The 18,095-nt window shown below is 37.4% G+C and overlaps 3 protein-coding genes across 3 annotated transcripts in view; 1 reads left to right on the top strand and 2 right to left on the bottom strand.

Moving 5' to 3' along the window:
* The window catches only part of LOC146492519 (uncharacterized), a 100,249-nt gene that overhangs the window by 56,109 nt on the left and 26,045 nt on the right, over positions 1–18,095 (bottom strand). The window lies entirely within an intron of this gene.
* On the top strand, positions 1,665–7,300 carry LOC146492523 (CD209 antigen-like protein 2). Its single transcript, XM_085149231.1, has 8 exons — positions 1,665–2,017; positions 2,883–2,993; positions 3,604–3,651; positions 4,260–4,322; positions 4,403–4,498; positions 5,693–5,835; positions 6,090–6,196; positions 6,926–7,300. Exons 1-8 carry the CDS (start codon positions 1,861–1,863, stop codon positions 7,041–7,043), a joined length of 843 nt encoding a protein of 280 aa, XP_085005357.1. The 5' UTR covers positions 1,665–1,860; the 3' UTR covers positions 7,044–7,300.
* LOC146492520 (uncharacterized) overlaps positions 11,245–18,095 on the bottom strand; it is a 31,854-nt gene continuing 25,003 nt past the window's right edge. Inside the window, exons 4-5 of the mRNA XM_085149269.1 lie at positions 11,852–11,923; positions 11,245–11,705 (exon numbers count right to left, since the gene is read on the bottom strand). Coding sequence (XP_085005395.1) covers positions 11,650–11,705; positions 11,852–11,923 — 128 coding nt within the window. The 3' untranslated portion in view covers positions 11,245–11,649. The remainder of the gene's footprint in view (positions 11,706–11,851; positions 11,924–18,095) is intronic.

The following is an 18,095-nucleotide window of genomic DNA, read 5'->3' as shown; positions in this document are numbered from 1 at the left end:
ACGTTTGCTGTCTAAGGACAGCGCAGCGAGACCTCTCTGCTTATGAGCAAAAAATAAAAAAACAAAACAAAAACACCCATTTTGTGTTTGTGGAAAAATGCACCATGTCGACCAAAAAATGATATGGCAACATGACATTTGGTTGTTTAGGAAGAGGGGGAAGTTTTAGGAGTGACAGAGAGAGAGAGAGAGAGAGAGAGAGAGAGATTAGTGACGTTCAGCGTGTTTGCAGTGTGTAGTTAGTGTGTTGTTGTGTGTAGTTAGTGTGTAGTGTTGTGGATAGTTTTGTGTTGTGTGTCAGAACAATGAGGCGACTGCTGTCTCCAGGTAGAAACAGGAGTGACACACCTGCTGCTGTCAGACCTGCAGGTATCAGGCTGTGATGTTTCCTTTATAGTGGACAGAAATATTTGCAGTGGCACAAATAATTTGTAGCATCTTATTGAAGAACAGCTGATTGTTCTGTAAATAGTTTGAAATGGTTATTTAAAAAATCAAGGTAAAATTAAATGGATGCAAATAACTTTGTTGTTTGCAAAACTTGTGCATATGATTTTAAAATTGACAGTTTATATTTGCATTTAAAGTTATGAAATATGATCATTAAACATGTTTGTGGTTGTTACAGTTTTTTGTCTGATTTTGATCAATTGTGTTAACACAGTTTGTCAAAATGAAAACATGACTGTAAATTCAGACACGTGAGGTTGTGCTGAAAACAACGAGACCAAACAAGGCAAATAAATAGTTTTTAAAGGTGAAATGTGGAGGAAACATCAAAAGTAGTTGGACCCCAGAGGGTTAAACATTTTTTTAAAGTAACACAAAAGTTACTTTTCAAGTAATTAATTACTTTTAGAATCTAGTAACTCAGTTACTAACTCAGTTACTTTTTTGAAGTAGTAACTAGTTACTATAATTAATTACTTTTTCATAGGAACTTGCGCAACACTGCTATCCACACACTCCAAACACACGAAACATGACAAATCTCTCACATCTCAAGACTCTCTCTCTCTCTCGCTCTCTCTCTCTCTCTCTCTCTCCACTTTATCTCGGCTGTAACATCTGATGATGTAAAATGAGGACACGAGGATGCGTGGCACATTAAATGTTGCACAACGTATTTGTGAGTTTCATATCAGATAAGAAAAACATTTTCAGAAACCGTTCAGATGCACTTTTATCATGTTGTCCTATAAATTTGTTCCATCATGTGACTCGGCTGTCATATAAACACTTCTGTGTTCTTATTTAGTCACAGATCAGATCATCACATCTGTCAGGACAGAAAAACTAGCAGCAGTAAAAAGTACTGCAGAGTCTCAGGTTCGTGTTCAGCCCAGGCTCTGTGCTGCAGCTCAGCCCCTCTCTCTCCCCCCACTTTCTTTACTGTTTCAATGGTCTCTGTCCAAAAAACAACAACAAAGAAATATCTGTGAAAAAGTAGAGTTCATAAACTCAAATCATGAATGAATAAATAAATAAAATAAAATGCAAACATTTTATTTTGAAGGAAATTTAGTTTAATTTGTTGAACAAACCTTCAATAAACCCAGAAAGTTGATTCTGTTTATCTGGACTTTGTGTTATCAGTTTTAATTTTAACTATGAAAAAAATGTGGTTCAGCTTTTCCTGTCATAACGTCTGTAGTTCCTGTTCAAAGCAGCTCACAGAGAGACAGAGGAAGCGAAGCGACAGCAGCATCAGAATACAGAGGACCAACATTTACTTATGATTTACTGCAGAATCAGAATCAGCTTCACATAGAAAAGCTCCAGTTAACAGAGAAACACAGCGACTGAGTGACAGCTCTGCTGTACAGGAAACTGATACTGCTGAAAACTGAGCATCTTAAAATGTCTTCCATCATCGATGAGGATCCAGAGTTGAGCATGAGTGTGAAATACAGCAAAGGAGAGGACAGAGGAGAGAGACTGGAGGGACTGGTCCTCCTCCATGAGAATGTGGACTCCAGCACAGACCATCAGGTCCCTGTTTCAACACAGGACGGAGGTAAGTATCAAATACTGAGGGATCAGGAATCAGGAGAGACTGTTTCCATCTTCTCAATAAAATATCAAACTAATACAGATCCATCAAAGCTTTTGGGTCCAGAGACTCAGTTTATTCATAGTGTGGAGGAAAGTTCAAGCTTTGGTGAAGGTGTGCAGTCTCTGCTCTTATTATGGTTTATATGTTTCTATATTTTTAATGTTTTCTGTTTATTTAGAGAATAAATGATAAAAATTGTCTAGTTTAAAGTATCAGTGTGTTATTTTAGTAAGTGTAGAAACTCTTCAGTCTCCACAAGCTGACAGAAAAGTGTTGGAGGAGTTATCTCACAGATCAGTGGTGAAGGCAGAAATATAAGAAACAAGGAAGTGTTGGTCGACACTGTGGAGCGAGTATAACCACGGAAACTGCTCAAAGCACACTTTTCACAGCTAGTTTTAGCTGACAGGAAATCAGACCAATGAATAACAACTCTGTTTTCATTTCAGCAAATCATGGAGATATTGTTTTAATGACATAATATTCATATTATAATAACCAACATTGTCTTCATGATCTGGTCTTTGTGTGAAACACGGCTGATACACATTCGTCTGTTTCTGAGTCACATCAAAGCGTTTCTCTGTCAGAGTCTCTGTTCTCACATATGTAAAAGTCACCTGAAGACAAACATGTGACAAAGTCTCCTGTAAATATCAAAACTGCTAGAATGAACTTGTTCAGCTCATCATCAGGTCGGCTGCAGGTGGAAAGTCTTTCTGACGATAAACCAATAAAATACGCTTGAAAAATGGGAAACAAATTATGATTAAAACATGTTTAATAATTAAATTAACAAATTATTTTCTCCATTTTGCCTTTGTAGAAATAAAAGCCCAGGAGAAGCTTCCAGCTGTGAAAAGAAGCCGTTTCAGAGCTGTTGAAGTGAAGCTGGTGGTTCTGTATCTGCTGATTCTGGCTGGAATCACAACACGCTGTGAGGAGTTTTATTATCATGCTCATGATACACTCCCATGTTAAAATGAGCACCTTTGCTGCCTTAAAAACATGTTTCCATTCAGGACCAAATGAGTTTTGGTCTCTAAGGATAGTTTCCTCTTCATAAAAACTGCACGGTGGCATTTTAAATGGAATTCTCTGATCAATAATATGAGCTGCTGTGTGGTACAGCCTGACCAACACGTTGGTTTTGCTGACTGAGCTTCTAGTATTTCATGAGTCTGTTACTTAGCACTGATTAGCAGGTGTGTGTCTGTGTGCATGATTCCTGGCTCATATCTTGTGTGTGTTGTGGAGGTGGAGTGAATGTTCTTGTTGTTCCTTCAAACTCTTCACTCAACACGGTGATTCTGTGATTATATCAACAAAGCAGACAGGCAGCAGCATCTGCTGCAGACTGATGCAGGTGCAGTCACACTATGTTAGACAGTGGCCGTCTGTCATTGTGCGACTAGTTAGTTCACTTGGTGTATTAAGCAGGTAGCTAACAAGCTAATGTTAGCTCCATTCATCTCATAGGAAAATGAAAAACTTTATTTAAATCATTTTAAATTTTAAATCTTGGGTTTTGTTGCATTTCTAACCAGATATTTTGGTGAGTTTGGAAAAAGAGCAGCTGAAGGACGAGATGGAAGGTAAGAAACTATTAAAAACTGTCAGAGTTGGAGACGGATTTGAAAGGTAACTGATTTTACATTTTGAATCAGCTTCTTGTGTTAAGATAAAAAAGAAACAAACCAAATTACAGCAGCTGACCTCCCAAACTAACATAAACAGGAGAAACTGTTCACAGTCAAAGGCAGCTCAGCCCTACAAACTCCTTCGATGTGAAACAGGAAACACACAGTGAGAGCTGCACTTCCACAGGAAGTACCTGATCACATGGAAACACCTGTGATATGAGGAAGTGTTGATTCCCAGTGTTGTCTGTTCTTTCAAAGCATATAGATAACATCTCTGACTACAGGTGTAGAAATGCTGTTTGATTCTTCACCTTCTTCCTCCACACTGAAGCACAATTATTCTGAATCTTGTCAGTGGTTTTTGTTCACAGTTGATACGTATTTAGCTCATCAGATTTCCTGTAGTTCTAACACCTCCACCCACAGGACATGTTAAAGAACAATGGCTGCAAGTTTCTGACTCTTATTGATATTTGACAAAGCAGAGGAAGAAGATTATTTCTGTTCAATGTTTCACTCATTTTATTTTATTTTATTTTGGTTTCACTGAAATATTTCAGATGCTTTGAACAAGAGTGAATTCAACAAAATGAAGAACAGCCACACTGAGGATGAACTTCAAGGTAAGCAAACACCAAGTTCTTATATCACAGATATATTTGTAGAACATTTTAACTTAATTTTGATCTGTTTTTCTCTAAAGACACAAAAACCAGCCTGACTCAGTTACAGAGCCGTTATGATGAACTGAGTAAAAACCACAGTCAGCTACAGGAAGAAGTGAAGAAGAAGATAGAAGGTAATAAAGTTTGAATAACTAATAGAAAACAACAACACAGAGAAAACTCCCAGCAGCTGCTGATGTTTGGATTTTAAGGTGGTTTGATTCTAGGTTTTAAATCAGTTGATGACCTTCAGCTGACCTTTAGGCCCTGGTGGAGCTGTGACAGACTTAATGCTGAATCAGGAGAAACATCACGCATCTGTGATGTGAGAACAGAGACGCCTGCAAAAGGACGTCTGAAAGCAGGAAAAACTGTAACAGGAGTTCCTGGAAGCTGCAGGAAGAAACATCTATTAATTATAAATAAGCAGAAAGAGGAAGTGTTGAAGCCTCAGAGCAGCTTTGACTGAATGTAAAAAGACATATTTTCAGTGAGAACAGGCACATGTCACATGAGTCAGAATCTATTCTTTCAAAGCATATAGATAACATCTCTGACTACAGGTGTAGAAATGCTGTTTGATTCTTCACCTTCTTCCTCCACACTGAAGCACAATTATTCTGAATCTTGTCAGTGGTTTTTGTTCACAGTTGATACGTATTTAGCTCATCAGATTTCCTGTAGTTCTAACACCTCCACCCACAGGACATGTTAAAGAACAATGGCTGCAAGTTTCTGACTCTTATTGATATTTGACAAAGCAGAGGAAGAAGATTATTTCTGTTCAATGTTTCACTCATTTTATTTTATTTTGATTTCACTGAAATATTTCAGATGCTTTGAACAAGAGTGAATTCAACAAAATGAAGAACAGCCACACTGAGGATGAACTTCAAGGTAAGCAAACACCAAGTTCTTATATCACAGATATATTTGTAGAACATTTTAACTTAATTTGAATCTTTTTTTCTCTAAAGACACAAAAACCAACCTGACTCAGTTACAGAGCCGTTATGATGAACTGAGTAAAAACCACAGTCAGCTACAGGAAGAAGTGGAGAAGAAGATAGAAGGTAATAAAGTTTGAATAACTAATAGAAAACATCAGTGTTACACAGTGATAACCTGATTGTGTCTTTGTTTTGAATCCTAAATGTTTGATGCTGTGTAACAGTTTCTCTGTATAAATGTACGTTTCAGTTAATTATGAATAAGAGAGAAAACCTGAGTTTAAATGAAGTATTTACAGGGAAAATGACAGGGACCAAAGATTAATGTGATACAACATGACACAAAGTCTGACTTTAAAACATGTGTTTGACTTTAAGAGAAGTGGTGTCCAGAAGGATGGACGAGATTTGGAAGAAGCTGTTACTTTAAATCCACTGAGATTAAAACTTGGTCTGACAGCAGGAGAGACTGTCAGGATAAAGGAGCTGATCTGGTGATGATAAACAGCAAAGAGGAACAGGTGGGTGTGTTTGTTCATGTCTGTGTGATCTTTGATGGAGCTGACAGTCATCTGTTACTTGTGTTTTTGACCTGCTGTCAGTCTGTGACCTGCTTCCTGTTTCCACTCTGATGGATTTCTCTCTGATTTCTGCACAATGGAAGAAAAGTTTCATCACATTTATTCTTCCTTCAGACATATTCACAAGATGATGTCACCACAACAGAAGTGCTGAATTATGACTGAAGACAATATTTGTGTCTCTTCTCAAACAGGAATTTGTCAGTAAATTCGGAGTACTCTCTTGGATTGGTCTGAGATCCAAACAGACATCAGGAGGATATAAATGGGAATGGGTGGACGGATCAGCGCTGACAGAAACGTGATACATTAGTTTGTTTCTATTCCAGAGTTATTATTTAGAAGTGAAACATTGATGTTTTGGAAGATAGAGCAGCAATACATGAGTTGAGCTATTTTCCAACAGCCCCACAAACTGAATGTAAAGAAAAGCAGAAATCCTCCTTTGAATGAACAGCTGTGCTTGAACTCTCTTCATCTGCAGTCTGTGATGACGTTCAGTTACAACAAGTCAGTTTGAAGAAATCAGGATTGAAACATGTTCAAAGCAGCGACCGACACATTTCACTTTGTTCAATTTGTCTTCATGTTTTTTGTGCTGTAATGTTTCTTTTCTCACAGAACAAAAACTGCTTCAGAGAATTCCTGTCTCTTCTTCTTTGGTGTTTGTAAAACTTCAGAACATATGAAGGAAGAAGCTTCAGTAAATATGACCTGATAGACACACATTTCAAAGTGATGTCTGTAAACAGCTGACAAAACAGTTTCAAACAGCAGAAAGTCAGCTCTGACTTCTTTTTATTCTCCATTTTTACAGCAGGAAGATTTCATATTCATCAAAGCTTGAAAGCTGTTTTAGTGTGCATGATGATTCTCAGAGAAAAGTCTAAAGGAGGGAAAGTGGGCGAGAAACCTGGGAAAGAAATACAGGAAATATTGGAAATATTCCAAAAGAGACTCATATTTATATGAATGTGACAATAGTTATGAGTTTAGTCCAGTTTCATATCAGATTTGATCTCTCTGACAGGTTCTGGATAAAAGGACATGAGAATCCCGGTTATGGTTACTATGGAATCTGCTGTCATGATGGGAGATGGTCACAGTTCAGTTCTTCTTTCCCAACGACCTTCATCTGTGAGAAATGAGTTTGGTGCTTTGATGTAAATGTTTGAATAATCCAACCAAAGACACCTCACTATGAAATGTCCTGCATGAGCCTCAGACTCAGCTTACAGTCTTTACTTGTTCATTCTGCATCATATATTGATTACATATATTGTCCCTCTGTGCTCTGTGCTGTACAGTAAGGTTGGAAGTCATCCACACAAAACCTTGAAGTACTTCATTACTCTGTAGTTCCAGCAAATTGTTCTAATAAAAGTCAAAGTGCAGCTTGTCTTTACTTTGGTTTACTTGGTTTATTCATCAGTCTGTTGGTCCTAAAACTTCAGTAAATGTCTTCTTCAGTTTCTCTCAAACAGCTGAAAGTAGCTGCTTCTTACTTTTAGCTACAAATCAGGAACCAAGAGACTGAAACCAGCACAAATTCAGTTTGTCAAACTTACAACGTGTGAATAAGTGAAGATGAATCCGTTTAAAACAGCTTTCCTTCTTCTTCTTCACTTACATCAAAACACAACTTTACCTTCCTGCTTAGTTTGCAGCGAGCTGCCTGCACAGCATTAACACACTGAAGGTCAAAGTTCATTTCAGCATGACAGAAAGGAAAAGTCCAGAAACAACAACCCTCACAGTGGACACGGTTAAAGACTGTTGATTTAAAAAAAAAAAATTTAGGGGGCCTAGAACTGAGCCCTGTGGGACACCCCACAAGAGAATAGCAGAGGACGACACATGGTCACAGAGACAGACACAAAAAGTTCACGGAGTCAAGTTCTTCTCTTTCAAGGCTCTATTTTTCACCAGAGCTACAGTATCCAGAGTCGTACATAGTGAAGAGTCAAAGTTATTAACAAGATAATCGACCTCTGTTGGAGTAGCGTTCAGATAGCTGCTCTGCTCTATGAGCATTGAAGATGATAACAGTGGGTGGATTATATTCTTAAACTTAATTGCAGCACTTTCACAAAGACATCTACTGTGATAAAGTCTGCTCTCCACTAGGGATGGGTACCGGTAATAAACGGTAGTAACCAGACCGAAAAGCAGGGCACATTTCGGTGTTTTATTTTCCTGAGATGTCATACACTTCAGATTCTAGCCAATCATTTTACGTTTCCGAGGATAGTAGGCGGGCCCAGGTACGTACGTTCTTTTAGAGCACGTTATTACATTAATGCATGTAAGGTGAACTAGCAAACACCGTCGTAGTTACATGCAGCTGTCTTGTTGTTTGATGGCAGATACTCCCTTCACCCTTCTGGCCAAAAAGGCTAAAATGACCAAAGAAAAAGTGGAAAACAGTTAAACATGAGAGGTTTTTGGACAAAGTTTGTGTTTTTTCCATTGTTTAAGCTGCTTCCAGCCAAGAGTGATACCATATATGCCCCATAGCTGCAGAAAAGGCTAACATTGTTATCTTTACAAAAAAAAAGCTAAACATGAGAGGTTTTTGGACAAAGTGTGTGTTCTCCATTCTTTAAGCACCGTTTAAGCACCGGCACCGTTTCAAAAGTACCGGTTTGGCACCGGTATCGGATAAAACCTAAACGATACCCATCCCTACTCTCCACTGCTGTGTAATCAATGATTGTAAATGTAAATGTTATCAGGAAATGATCAGACAGGAGACGGTTTTCAGGAAACACTGTTAAATGTTCAGTTTCTATGCCATATGTTAAAACAAGATCTAGAGTGTGATTAAAGTGGTGGGTGGGTTCTTTTACATTTTGAGAGAAGCCAACTGAGTCTAACAACAGATTAAATGCCATGTTGAGGCTGTCATTTTTAGCATCTACATGGATGTTAAAATCACCCACAATAATTATTTTATCTGAGCTGAGAACTAAATTAGATATAAAGTCTGAGAAATCAGACAGAAACTGTGTGTAAGGCCCAGGTGGACGATAGATGATAACAAGACTGGTTTCTGAGTTTCACAGCTGGGGTGGACGAGGCTAAGCATCAGGCTTTCAAATGAATTAAAAGTCTTACACTTTCTTATTCTTATATTTTTTATTACAGAAAAAATAGAAACAAACAAGTGAAATTTTTATTTTTAAATGGGGAAAAAAGAGTAAACAGAATAACTTTTTAAAAGAAAGAACACAATCTTCAAATATTCGATGCTTTACAATCCATCATTATTATCAGTAAACGCCCACACAATGGAAGACATTTCAGGATTACAAGAAGAATTTGAGTCTTACAGCAAATATTTCACTGATTCATCCACAGACAGCTTCATCATGTGGACTGAACCTTTTACCGTAAAGTTCAAACTTAAAATCTAGAATATAATTAAAGCATCTTATCCAATCAATAAAGTAATCCTAGCTCGTGCTGAATAAAAGCAGAAATTACCTTGGAAACAGAACTTTTCAAATTAAGAGCTTACATGTAAATGCAAGAAAATACTGAAACACAACATTTTCCAGATTTCTGCCCTAAATTTCCCACAGAAAAAGTTTCTCTATTTTCAAACAAAGTTTCACTGCAAATGAATATTTAAGGCACAATAAAACAATAAATGTATTTACACAGACAGACTGTAGTTTTTGTAATCATCTTGAAGTTCACTCAATTTGGCCAAAAACTCATAAAAGCCATAATAAAAAAAGGAGATAATCAGTTTATGCCACGCCCCCATTACAATGATCACACCAGAGTATCTAAAATCATTTAATTCTCATGAGCACCTGAGGTCTGGCTGTTTGTAAAGGTCTGATTCATTAAGCCAACTTACAGTGAAAGGGTTAAAGCACCAACCTTCACATTACATTTATGCTTTGTTTAGTATCCAACCATTTTATTTTATGTATTCACTTCTAAATATTATGATTTTAATTATATTTCTCCTACATAAAAACATTATATGCATTAACAGACGTCACACTAAAACATTTTCTTCCACCTGCCTGGAGATGTTTCCTGCAGAGGCAGCAGGTGTGACTGCTGAGCTCCGCCCACTTTATCAGATGCAGACTTTAGCGTCTGCTTTGTGTCCAATCGGTATGAAACTATTCTCACAGGTGCATAAACCAGTGACAATGTTTCAAATATCTTTACAAACATGTTTTCAGATTTATGATTTACTCTAAAAGTTTTAAACTTATCAAAACTGACTCATAAATTTTGCTGTCATGAAGGTTCAGATTGAGGAAGCATGAACACTTTTAAAACCCATTTCATGGAAAGCTAAAGAACCACATTATACCTCAGATTTTTAATCTGTAAAGTGCAAAATAAACTATTTATATTTATCATTATTATTTTAGCTAGCATGACGGAGTTTCTATACAGCTGGGTGGTGCTATGATGTTACTGATAGTGAACTTTATTTTATTTATAAGGTTATTTAGTCGAGTTTCCAACCGTCCCGTACAAACGAAATCGTCCCACATTCAGAGAAAATATTACGCGTTTCGTGTTGAGCTGAAAAGGAACAGTTTGTCCCGAACTTCAGCTAGAATGGAAAAAGACACAAAGCTGGAGTTATTCTGTCGTTACGCTGCACAGCTGCCTCTTCCCCTGTCATTCTCTCCCCTCTCTCTCCTGTTGCAACTTCAATCATCAAACTGATCAATGATCAGCTGATCGTCTCTCTTGTTTGTTTATCACTTTGCGCCAGAAACAGGAAATCAGCGGATGTCGCTAAACAACAGCAGCACGTTTAAGCTTGATCAGCTGTTGTTAGAATTGATTTAATATTAATTTCTAGCATCAGCTGATGTTTGCTGGAGCCACAGCTGTAAAGCTGCTGGTCATGATGTTTGGATATGTGGTGAGAGGGAAACATGAAACCAGGAGATGTCCTTACTGAATCATCAGAGCTGAACAGCTGATGGAGAAACAGGTTTACCTTTTAGGTGACATGGATGAGTTGAAGGGAAGTTCTGAACTGTTTCTGTTTTCTAAGTAGCTGACAGCTGGTAACTGTGCAGGGGCGGATCTAGCAAAGTTTTGCCAGGGGGCCAGGTAGGGCATTAACAGGGAAAAGGGGGGCACAAAGAAATACTTTTCTTTCTTACTCTCATATAAAATATTTAGCTTTTATTAAATAGTTATCTGAATCTTACAACCAAAGTTTGTATATTAATTCACAATATTGGCTGTAGACCATTGTTAATCATTCAGAATAAAGAATAAAGAATAAAGTAATGCTACAAAGCGTGTTCATGCAAACATTGTCGGGTCTGCCGTGGTACAATGGGACTTCTCCTCATGAACCTCTGTGTCTGCAAATCGGGGCTGTACGAAGTCACCTCATCTTTACACAAAACTGTAAGCTGTCATCTGTGAGGTGCGAGCGGTGTTTGTTTTTACCATAGTTCATGGTGGAGAATGGCTGCTCTGCTGAGTTTTGCTCTCTGTAGCCGTATGAATGGCAAACTACACTGATTAGCAGCGGCATAGGCACACTTAAAATTTCTTCTGAAATTTTCGCTTTCTAGTTAGTACAATAATTCCAAATGTCATAATCATCACGTTCATTAATGTCTAACAACTTATTGATCCAGCTTTGCAAGACCAATATCAGGCTGGTGCATCCCTCTCCATATGTCAACTTTCTAATATCCTAAATTAACTCATTGTGAATCTGTGAAGCACATCTGAGATACTTACGAGAGATCAGTCAGAGACACCAGAGTCAGAGCTATCGTAATCACTGTCTTGGTCAATGGACACTGTGAAAGGAAAAAAAGCACAGTATTCAGCTGCAACATGAGTTTAAAATCAGTCAAACCAGAGTACAAAATTATGTAACTTTACACACAAAAATTACACAAAAATATTACACATTGATACAACACGTTAGCTGAGAAAGACTTACTGTTGCTGCCTCTGAGAGGTTTGACTTCATCAGAGTCTTCATCAGCCTCCTCGTCATAGTCAGTGTCCCCTCCTAGAAACACACACACAAAATGTTAAAGTTCATCCTTTGTTGTATGTGCTGCTACACTTCCTGTAAAGACGACAAACAGTTTGAGCTGAATGAAGCAAAACACCAAACTTAAGCCACAAACTCATGTGATGTTAGTGATAATTTGTTTCTGCAATTCACTCAATTTGTCCCAAAACTCATCAAGGCCTTATTAACAAAGAATCAACTACTGTCACCCCATTACAATGATCACTTATTGATTATTTAAGTTTCTTATATATCAAATAGCATTCTTTTATTTTTTAATCCATTAAAAAAAAAAAGTTTTTATTTTTTTTTATGCTTAAAAAACGCCATCTGGTGGTGGCTCAGCGTGTGTGCGAGGGCGCGTGCCCGAGGCCGTGTGTCTGTGTCTCCGGACTTTGTGTGTCTCGGGCTCCGTGCTTATGTGTGAAAACGTGTTAATAATACATAGTAAAATAGTGAAACTGTTTAGTTAAACTTGTGCTTTTGTTCAGTATGGCCAGAAATACAGGCTGCATGCCTTGGGGGAAAACTTTATTTCAATTTATATGCATTTGTTTAATCCGGACAAGGAGATTTAGAATAAAACTCAGAATCGTGAAAAAAAAAAAAAAACTCTGGCGATCCCCGAAAAACGCACCGCGGCTCCCAACATAAAAAACTCTTTTTCTCCAAAAAAACCCTGGTAGGCAGCCCCTCTTTTCCCCAAACCTTATATTTTGGAAACAGAAAAAATCCTGAAAAAATCCTCCGCGTTTTCTCCAAAACACCTGAAAAAACCTTACTCGTTTTTCTCAAATTCACCCCGATCCTTAGACTAAATAACCAGGGAAAAACTCCTGAAAACCCTGCTAGCTACCCCTTTTATTCCCAAAAACCTTATATTTCAGAAACAGGGGAAAAATCCTGAAAAGTCCTTAGTCTGTTTTCTTCAAAACGATCCCTCTTACCAGCTACCTCTAAAATTCAACGCAGAGTCTAAGTTCTCCCTTTGCTCTTAATCAAACCGCAACCGCTTCCAGAGCACAAATATTTCCTGCTTGTTCGCTCCACATCTGCCGCACAATGATTCTGGCTATTCGTTCGAAATTTCCGCCAGAGACCAACTCCGCCTAACTTAGCCCCGCTGCCAATCACATAACAATGGGGCGGCTCCCCTCGCACCCCGGTTAGCCATTCGGCTGCAGGTATGATGGAGGAGAGATTCAGGCTCAACACCGGTGGGCTTTGGGGCTAGACAGCCTTAGAGAGAACGAAATCTATTTCTACCAGCTAAAAGCGGGTGAAAGTTTTGGTCACACCGCGGATCGCCTTTACTTTGTCTGATTGGGGTGTTTTGAGCCTCATCGCTACGCCCGAAGTGCAGAAGAGCCTGCGGGAAACGAGCTCGCAACAACCACAAACCAGGGATCAACAACTGCCGTCGCTTTCCCTATGTGCATATCATTCGGTAAGTGTTAATCTTCCTCTCTAACTACATTTTTGCATTTTCCTTTTTACCATTCTGTCAATCCTTTCATTTAAAAAATATCACAATGGTTTGTAACACGTACAATACACCATCCGTCCATCCATTCGCTTCCGCTTATCCTTTTTTTCAGGCTCGCGCGGTGCGCTGGAGCCTATCCCACGTACAATACACTTTAAAATATATATAAGCTCGACTTTAACTCCCGTAAAAGTTTATACATTACATGTCTACATCACCTATCATGGCCTCATCAGGTATCTCATATCTTCTTGTTATTGTTATGTTATGCTCCTTTGATATTTTGCTAGTTTGCGTGTTTTAAAACTCTTTTTGTTTTTCTTTATATTTTTAGACTCTGATTTAAGCCAGATGTGTTAACCTGATCGCTGCGAAACACCAGCTCTGCGTGGATTTTGAGTGACCGGATGTTGTTTCCGGCCTGAGGTTGCCTGAAATGCCGTGAGGCTCGTTTGAAAGATTGCGCCCGAGACCAACTCCGCCTCCAAGGCGTGCCTACCTTTAGCTGCCACCAGTGAGATATCAGAGCCGGGCTCCACATATCCAATCAGGAGCACGAGCAAGACAGCTTTTGCAGACTCTCCAGAAATATACAAGTCCTTACCAACTGCTCTGCAACCCAGTGTTTCTGGTCCCCTCACTAACATCGCTTTTTGAGATATTTTTTATGAACCACTAAAAGAGCCATTTTACCCCCCAGTACAGAAGACTGCATCTGGATCTGAGGGCAGCAGCGGGGACAAATGATTGTAATGAAGCGACGGACATTTCATGGCTGGTCTTAGATAATCGTGAGTTATTGTGTCTTATGGTGAAAAGTAAATAGTTTTGCAAGAGGCATACAAGCGCTGTGGAAAAAGTAATCATAAAGCTTTTTGTGAACACTCTGCTCCCTACGTTATGCTTTAAAGAATGTGATAATGTGATCATCAAAGAACATGATTTTTAAAAAAAAAAAAAACTTTTATTCTTATGCTTTTAAACTATGTCAGATTACCTTAAAACACTTATTTGTATGTTATAATGTTTTTCTTATACCATGTGTAATTTTCATAGACACCTTGTTCATTGTATCAATGTGTAATTATGTGTCTTTGATAAATAAATAAAATATTTAATCTTGTATTTGTGTACTTTCTGGTGATTCAATAAAAAATTAGTCACATATCGCTCTGATAAACACAGATGTCTGAAAGAAATGTTTGATGGAACAAAGGAAACAAGTGTCTCGCTGCTGACCTTTAAAGTCACCATGGTTCAAATGAGAAAATGCCACTAGGAAACTAGCAGCCCTTTATGTAAAACATGAAAAACTCCATATCAGTGATGTCTACAAAGGTGTACTCATTTCTTTGTTATGGTACTTTACTGTTCCAATGAAACAAAAAGAAAATCTCATTTTTAAGGTACATTTTTCGGCCATTTCTGACCTATTTTCAGGGGCAAGAATGTTGATGTTAGACTGTGTTTTAAATCAGGTTTTGATCTTAAACTAACTATCACAGCACTGATTTTACTGATTACAGTTGTAATCTCAATTAGAATACCAAACTGGCTTTTCTCCAGTCAGTGTTATGGTGAAATTTAACTTGTTCTTTTGTGTAATTGCACATGGCCCATCACAGGACCCCTTAGTAAGCTGTAAAGCATAAGTTTTCAATTCACTTTTGTCAGAAAACTTCACAGTATGAGAAGTTACAGCACAGTTTCTCCAAATGCGTGCTTCTTTTTCAGTCAGCGTGCTTTTAGAGCATCTACATTAGCTCATATAGTAAAAGTACAATCAGTAAGTGTACTTTAACATTTGAGATTCCAAGTTACTCTTGCTTAGATTGTGTGAACTATGTCATGAGCCTTTTTCTTTTTTGTATAATGCATCAAACCTGTTCAAATCAGTTTATTTTCAATTTATTTCAACTAATCTAGAGACAAGCAACTCCTGTTTAGCTTCTGCTATGCATTTACCTCTCACACGTTAAACTAAATGTTAGAGTTCTCAGAGTTAACATGTCTCATGTTACCATGTTGTATTTCTAATACCCAGCCTCAGTGTTTCGCCCTGTTGACCCTCAAATCCAAACACCAATGATCTAGATATTCACAAAATTCATCAGGACATCTGTAACATCTAAAGTTTTTGTTGTTTTTATGTTTTACATAAAAAACTTTAGATTTTCAAATGAAAGTGACATGCAAGGATATTTTTCTTTAGTGATGTTGCTTCAGCAATCTCAAATACTAATTATTCTGGGAATTTTTATGGTCAAACTATGTGATTTTCCAAATGTGTGTGTGTGTGTGTGTGTGTGTGTGTGTGTGTGTGTGTGTGTAAAATGACCTTCTTCTTATGATGTTGTCACCGTGAATCATTCAGGATTAACATCACAAATTGTATCGATAGCAGAAACATTCTTATAACTTATAATTCTCACACGTTTCCGCTAGTTTTACAAACACAGTCTTCTTCATCTCTGTTTATGTAGCTTTTATAAAACTGACTTTCCATAGTACAAGTAGAATTTAAGTTTTCGTTGCTCTCTAGTATAAATGCAATAATTTGCAGGCTTTTTACTGAAACTCTCACAATGCAAAACTCAATGCTCAGAGCTTCATATATCAACAGCTCTGAAAATATCTTCTTTTTTTTTTTAAAGTAATGCAGGACAGGTTCTCTGTTACTCTCTTTGTCTCTAAAAATCCCAACAAAACTGGCAATCACCTTGTAGAGGAATTTCTTTCATTTATGTATTGATCACTTTGTTTATTGGTAATGCTTTTAGGTCACTGTTTTAGCATGTCTGCCTCATACTCCATTCAAACAGTTAGACAGGTGGTGGGGGTCTGGTAACAAAGTTGTCTTGATTAAAGAATGTTAGCTACCATTCATCGCTTGTCTGCAGGCTTTATTTTTTTTTTCTCAAAGATTTATTTATTGCTTTTCCCAACAACATTTTAACCAACAGGAAGAGAGAGTTCAAATAAAATAAAGGAGAAAATTAATAAGAAAATTTAAAAAAAAAAAATTTGAGTGTATAATAGTAATGTATGTACATTATATATGAATAGTGTTAGGGGAACACATAGATATAGTTATACATACTCTCCCACGTAGATCATTCAGATATTATTACAGGAGAAAAAAATATATATATATACATATATATATACACACATACACATACACACACATACACATACATATATATATATATACACATATACATATATATATACACATACATACATACATATACATACACATATGCATATAGATAAATAAAATAAAACAAAACAAACCCCCCCCCCAAAAAAAGTAAAAAAAAAAATAAAATAAAAATAAAAAATAAAAAATAAAAAATAAAATAAAAAACCCCCCAAAAAAACCCCCCAAAAAAAAACAAAAAAACAAAAAAACAAAAAACACAAGGGTTAACAGATAGTGCTCCAGAAAAATATAAAACAAGTATAACATAGTGAGACATAGGTTTAAGTGCATTATTCCAGGGCTTCAGGCTGAAGTTTAGTCCAAGGGTGTCAAATTAGTTAGAGAGGCATCTGAACTAACGGTTGCAGTGATAAACTGTGTCCTCTTCAGTTCCAGTCCATTTAATTTCACTTCTCTTCTCCTGTCCTATTGAGCAGTCCAGCACTCGCAGGCCCCCCAGGTTCTCTTTAACAGCTGCAACACTACTTCTCCCATACAGGTTGAATGGATATAGTCATTTCTTTTCACTATCGATCGTCTTCTCACTTTCCAAAAATAACAAAAAATTTCCCCACATTTTTTTTAAAGGAAGCATGTTTACCCTTTATCATAGACGTAAGTTTCTCCAAAGCAAGGGATTTTGACAGTGTCAATAACCAAGTTCTCAGGTGTGGTCTACTAATGGATCTCCATGATTTGGCTATGCTATATTTTGCCTGTAACAGGCAGAAGATTGTGGTTTTTTGGTTAACCTTACTCAGCTGGATTTCAGCGGGGAAAATTCCTAGGATGCATAGTTTAGGACACAGTTTCAGCTTGACACTTGTAATATGCGCAATTACATCTAAAACTTCTTTCCAAACCTTTTGGATTTTTGAGCATTCCCATAGGCAATGCATCAGTGTGCCTTTTTCCCCACATTTAACACATATGTCTGGGGTTTTGGGGTCAAATTTGTTTAATAATGTTGGGGTGATATATGTTCTCATTAACCATTTATACTGAATTAGTTTAAATTGGGTGTTTATAGATTGTGTTTGGGCTTTCAAGCAGGCTTTTTGCCATTCCTCTGTAGTTATTCTACACTCTAAGTCTTGACACCATGCAAGTCTTTCTTTTTCTGATGTTTGAGAGCCGTCTCTAAGGTTGCTGTAAAAACGGGATATTAAACCCTTCTTCAGCTGATGGTTTATTGCTATGTCCTCTAATGAGTTTAGAGTGGGCAATGTTAGGGATTTTTGAGTTTTTGAAATGAAGCTTCTGATTTGAAGAAATTTGAAAAAGTGTTTAGTTGGAATGCCAAATTTCTCTGTCAAGCCATTAAAACATAGTAGGGTGTCCTTGTCAAATAGGTCTGCAACTTTGCACAGGCCTCTGACGGCCCACATTTTAAAGCCCAAATCTTTCCAGCCGGGTTTAAAGGCCCTATTGCCCCAGATAGGTGAGAATTGGGATAGTGCTGGCGTTTCATTTTT

Source organism: Neolamprologus multifasciatus, chromosome 22 (assembly GCF_963576455.1).
Source record: "Neolamprologus multifasciatus chromosome 22, fNeoMul1.2, whole genome shotgun sequence".
In the NCBI taxonomy this organism is placed as follows: Eukaryota; Metazoa; Chordata; class Actinopteri; order Cichliformes; family Cichlidae; genus Neolamprologus; species Neolamprologus multifasciatus.
Note: the sequence above shows the minus strand (reverse complement) of the source record. Positions and strands in the feature narration are given on the sequence as shown.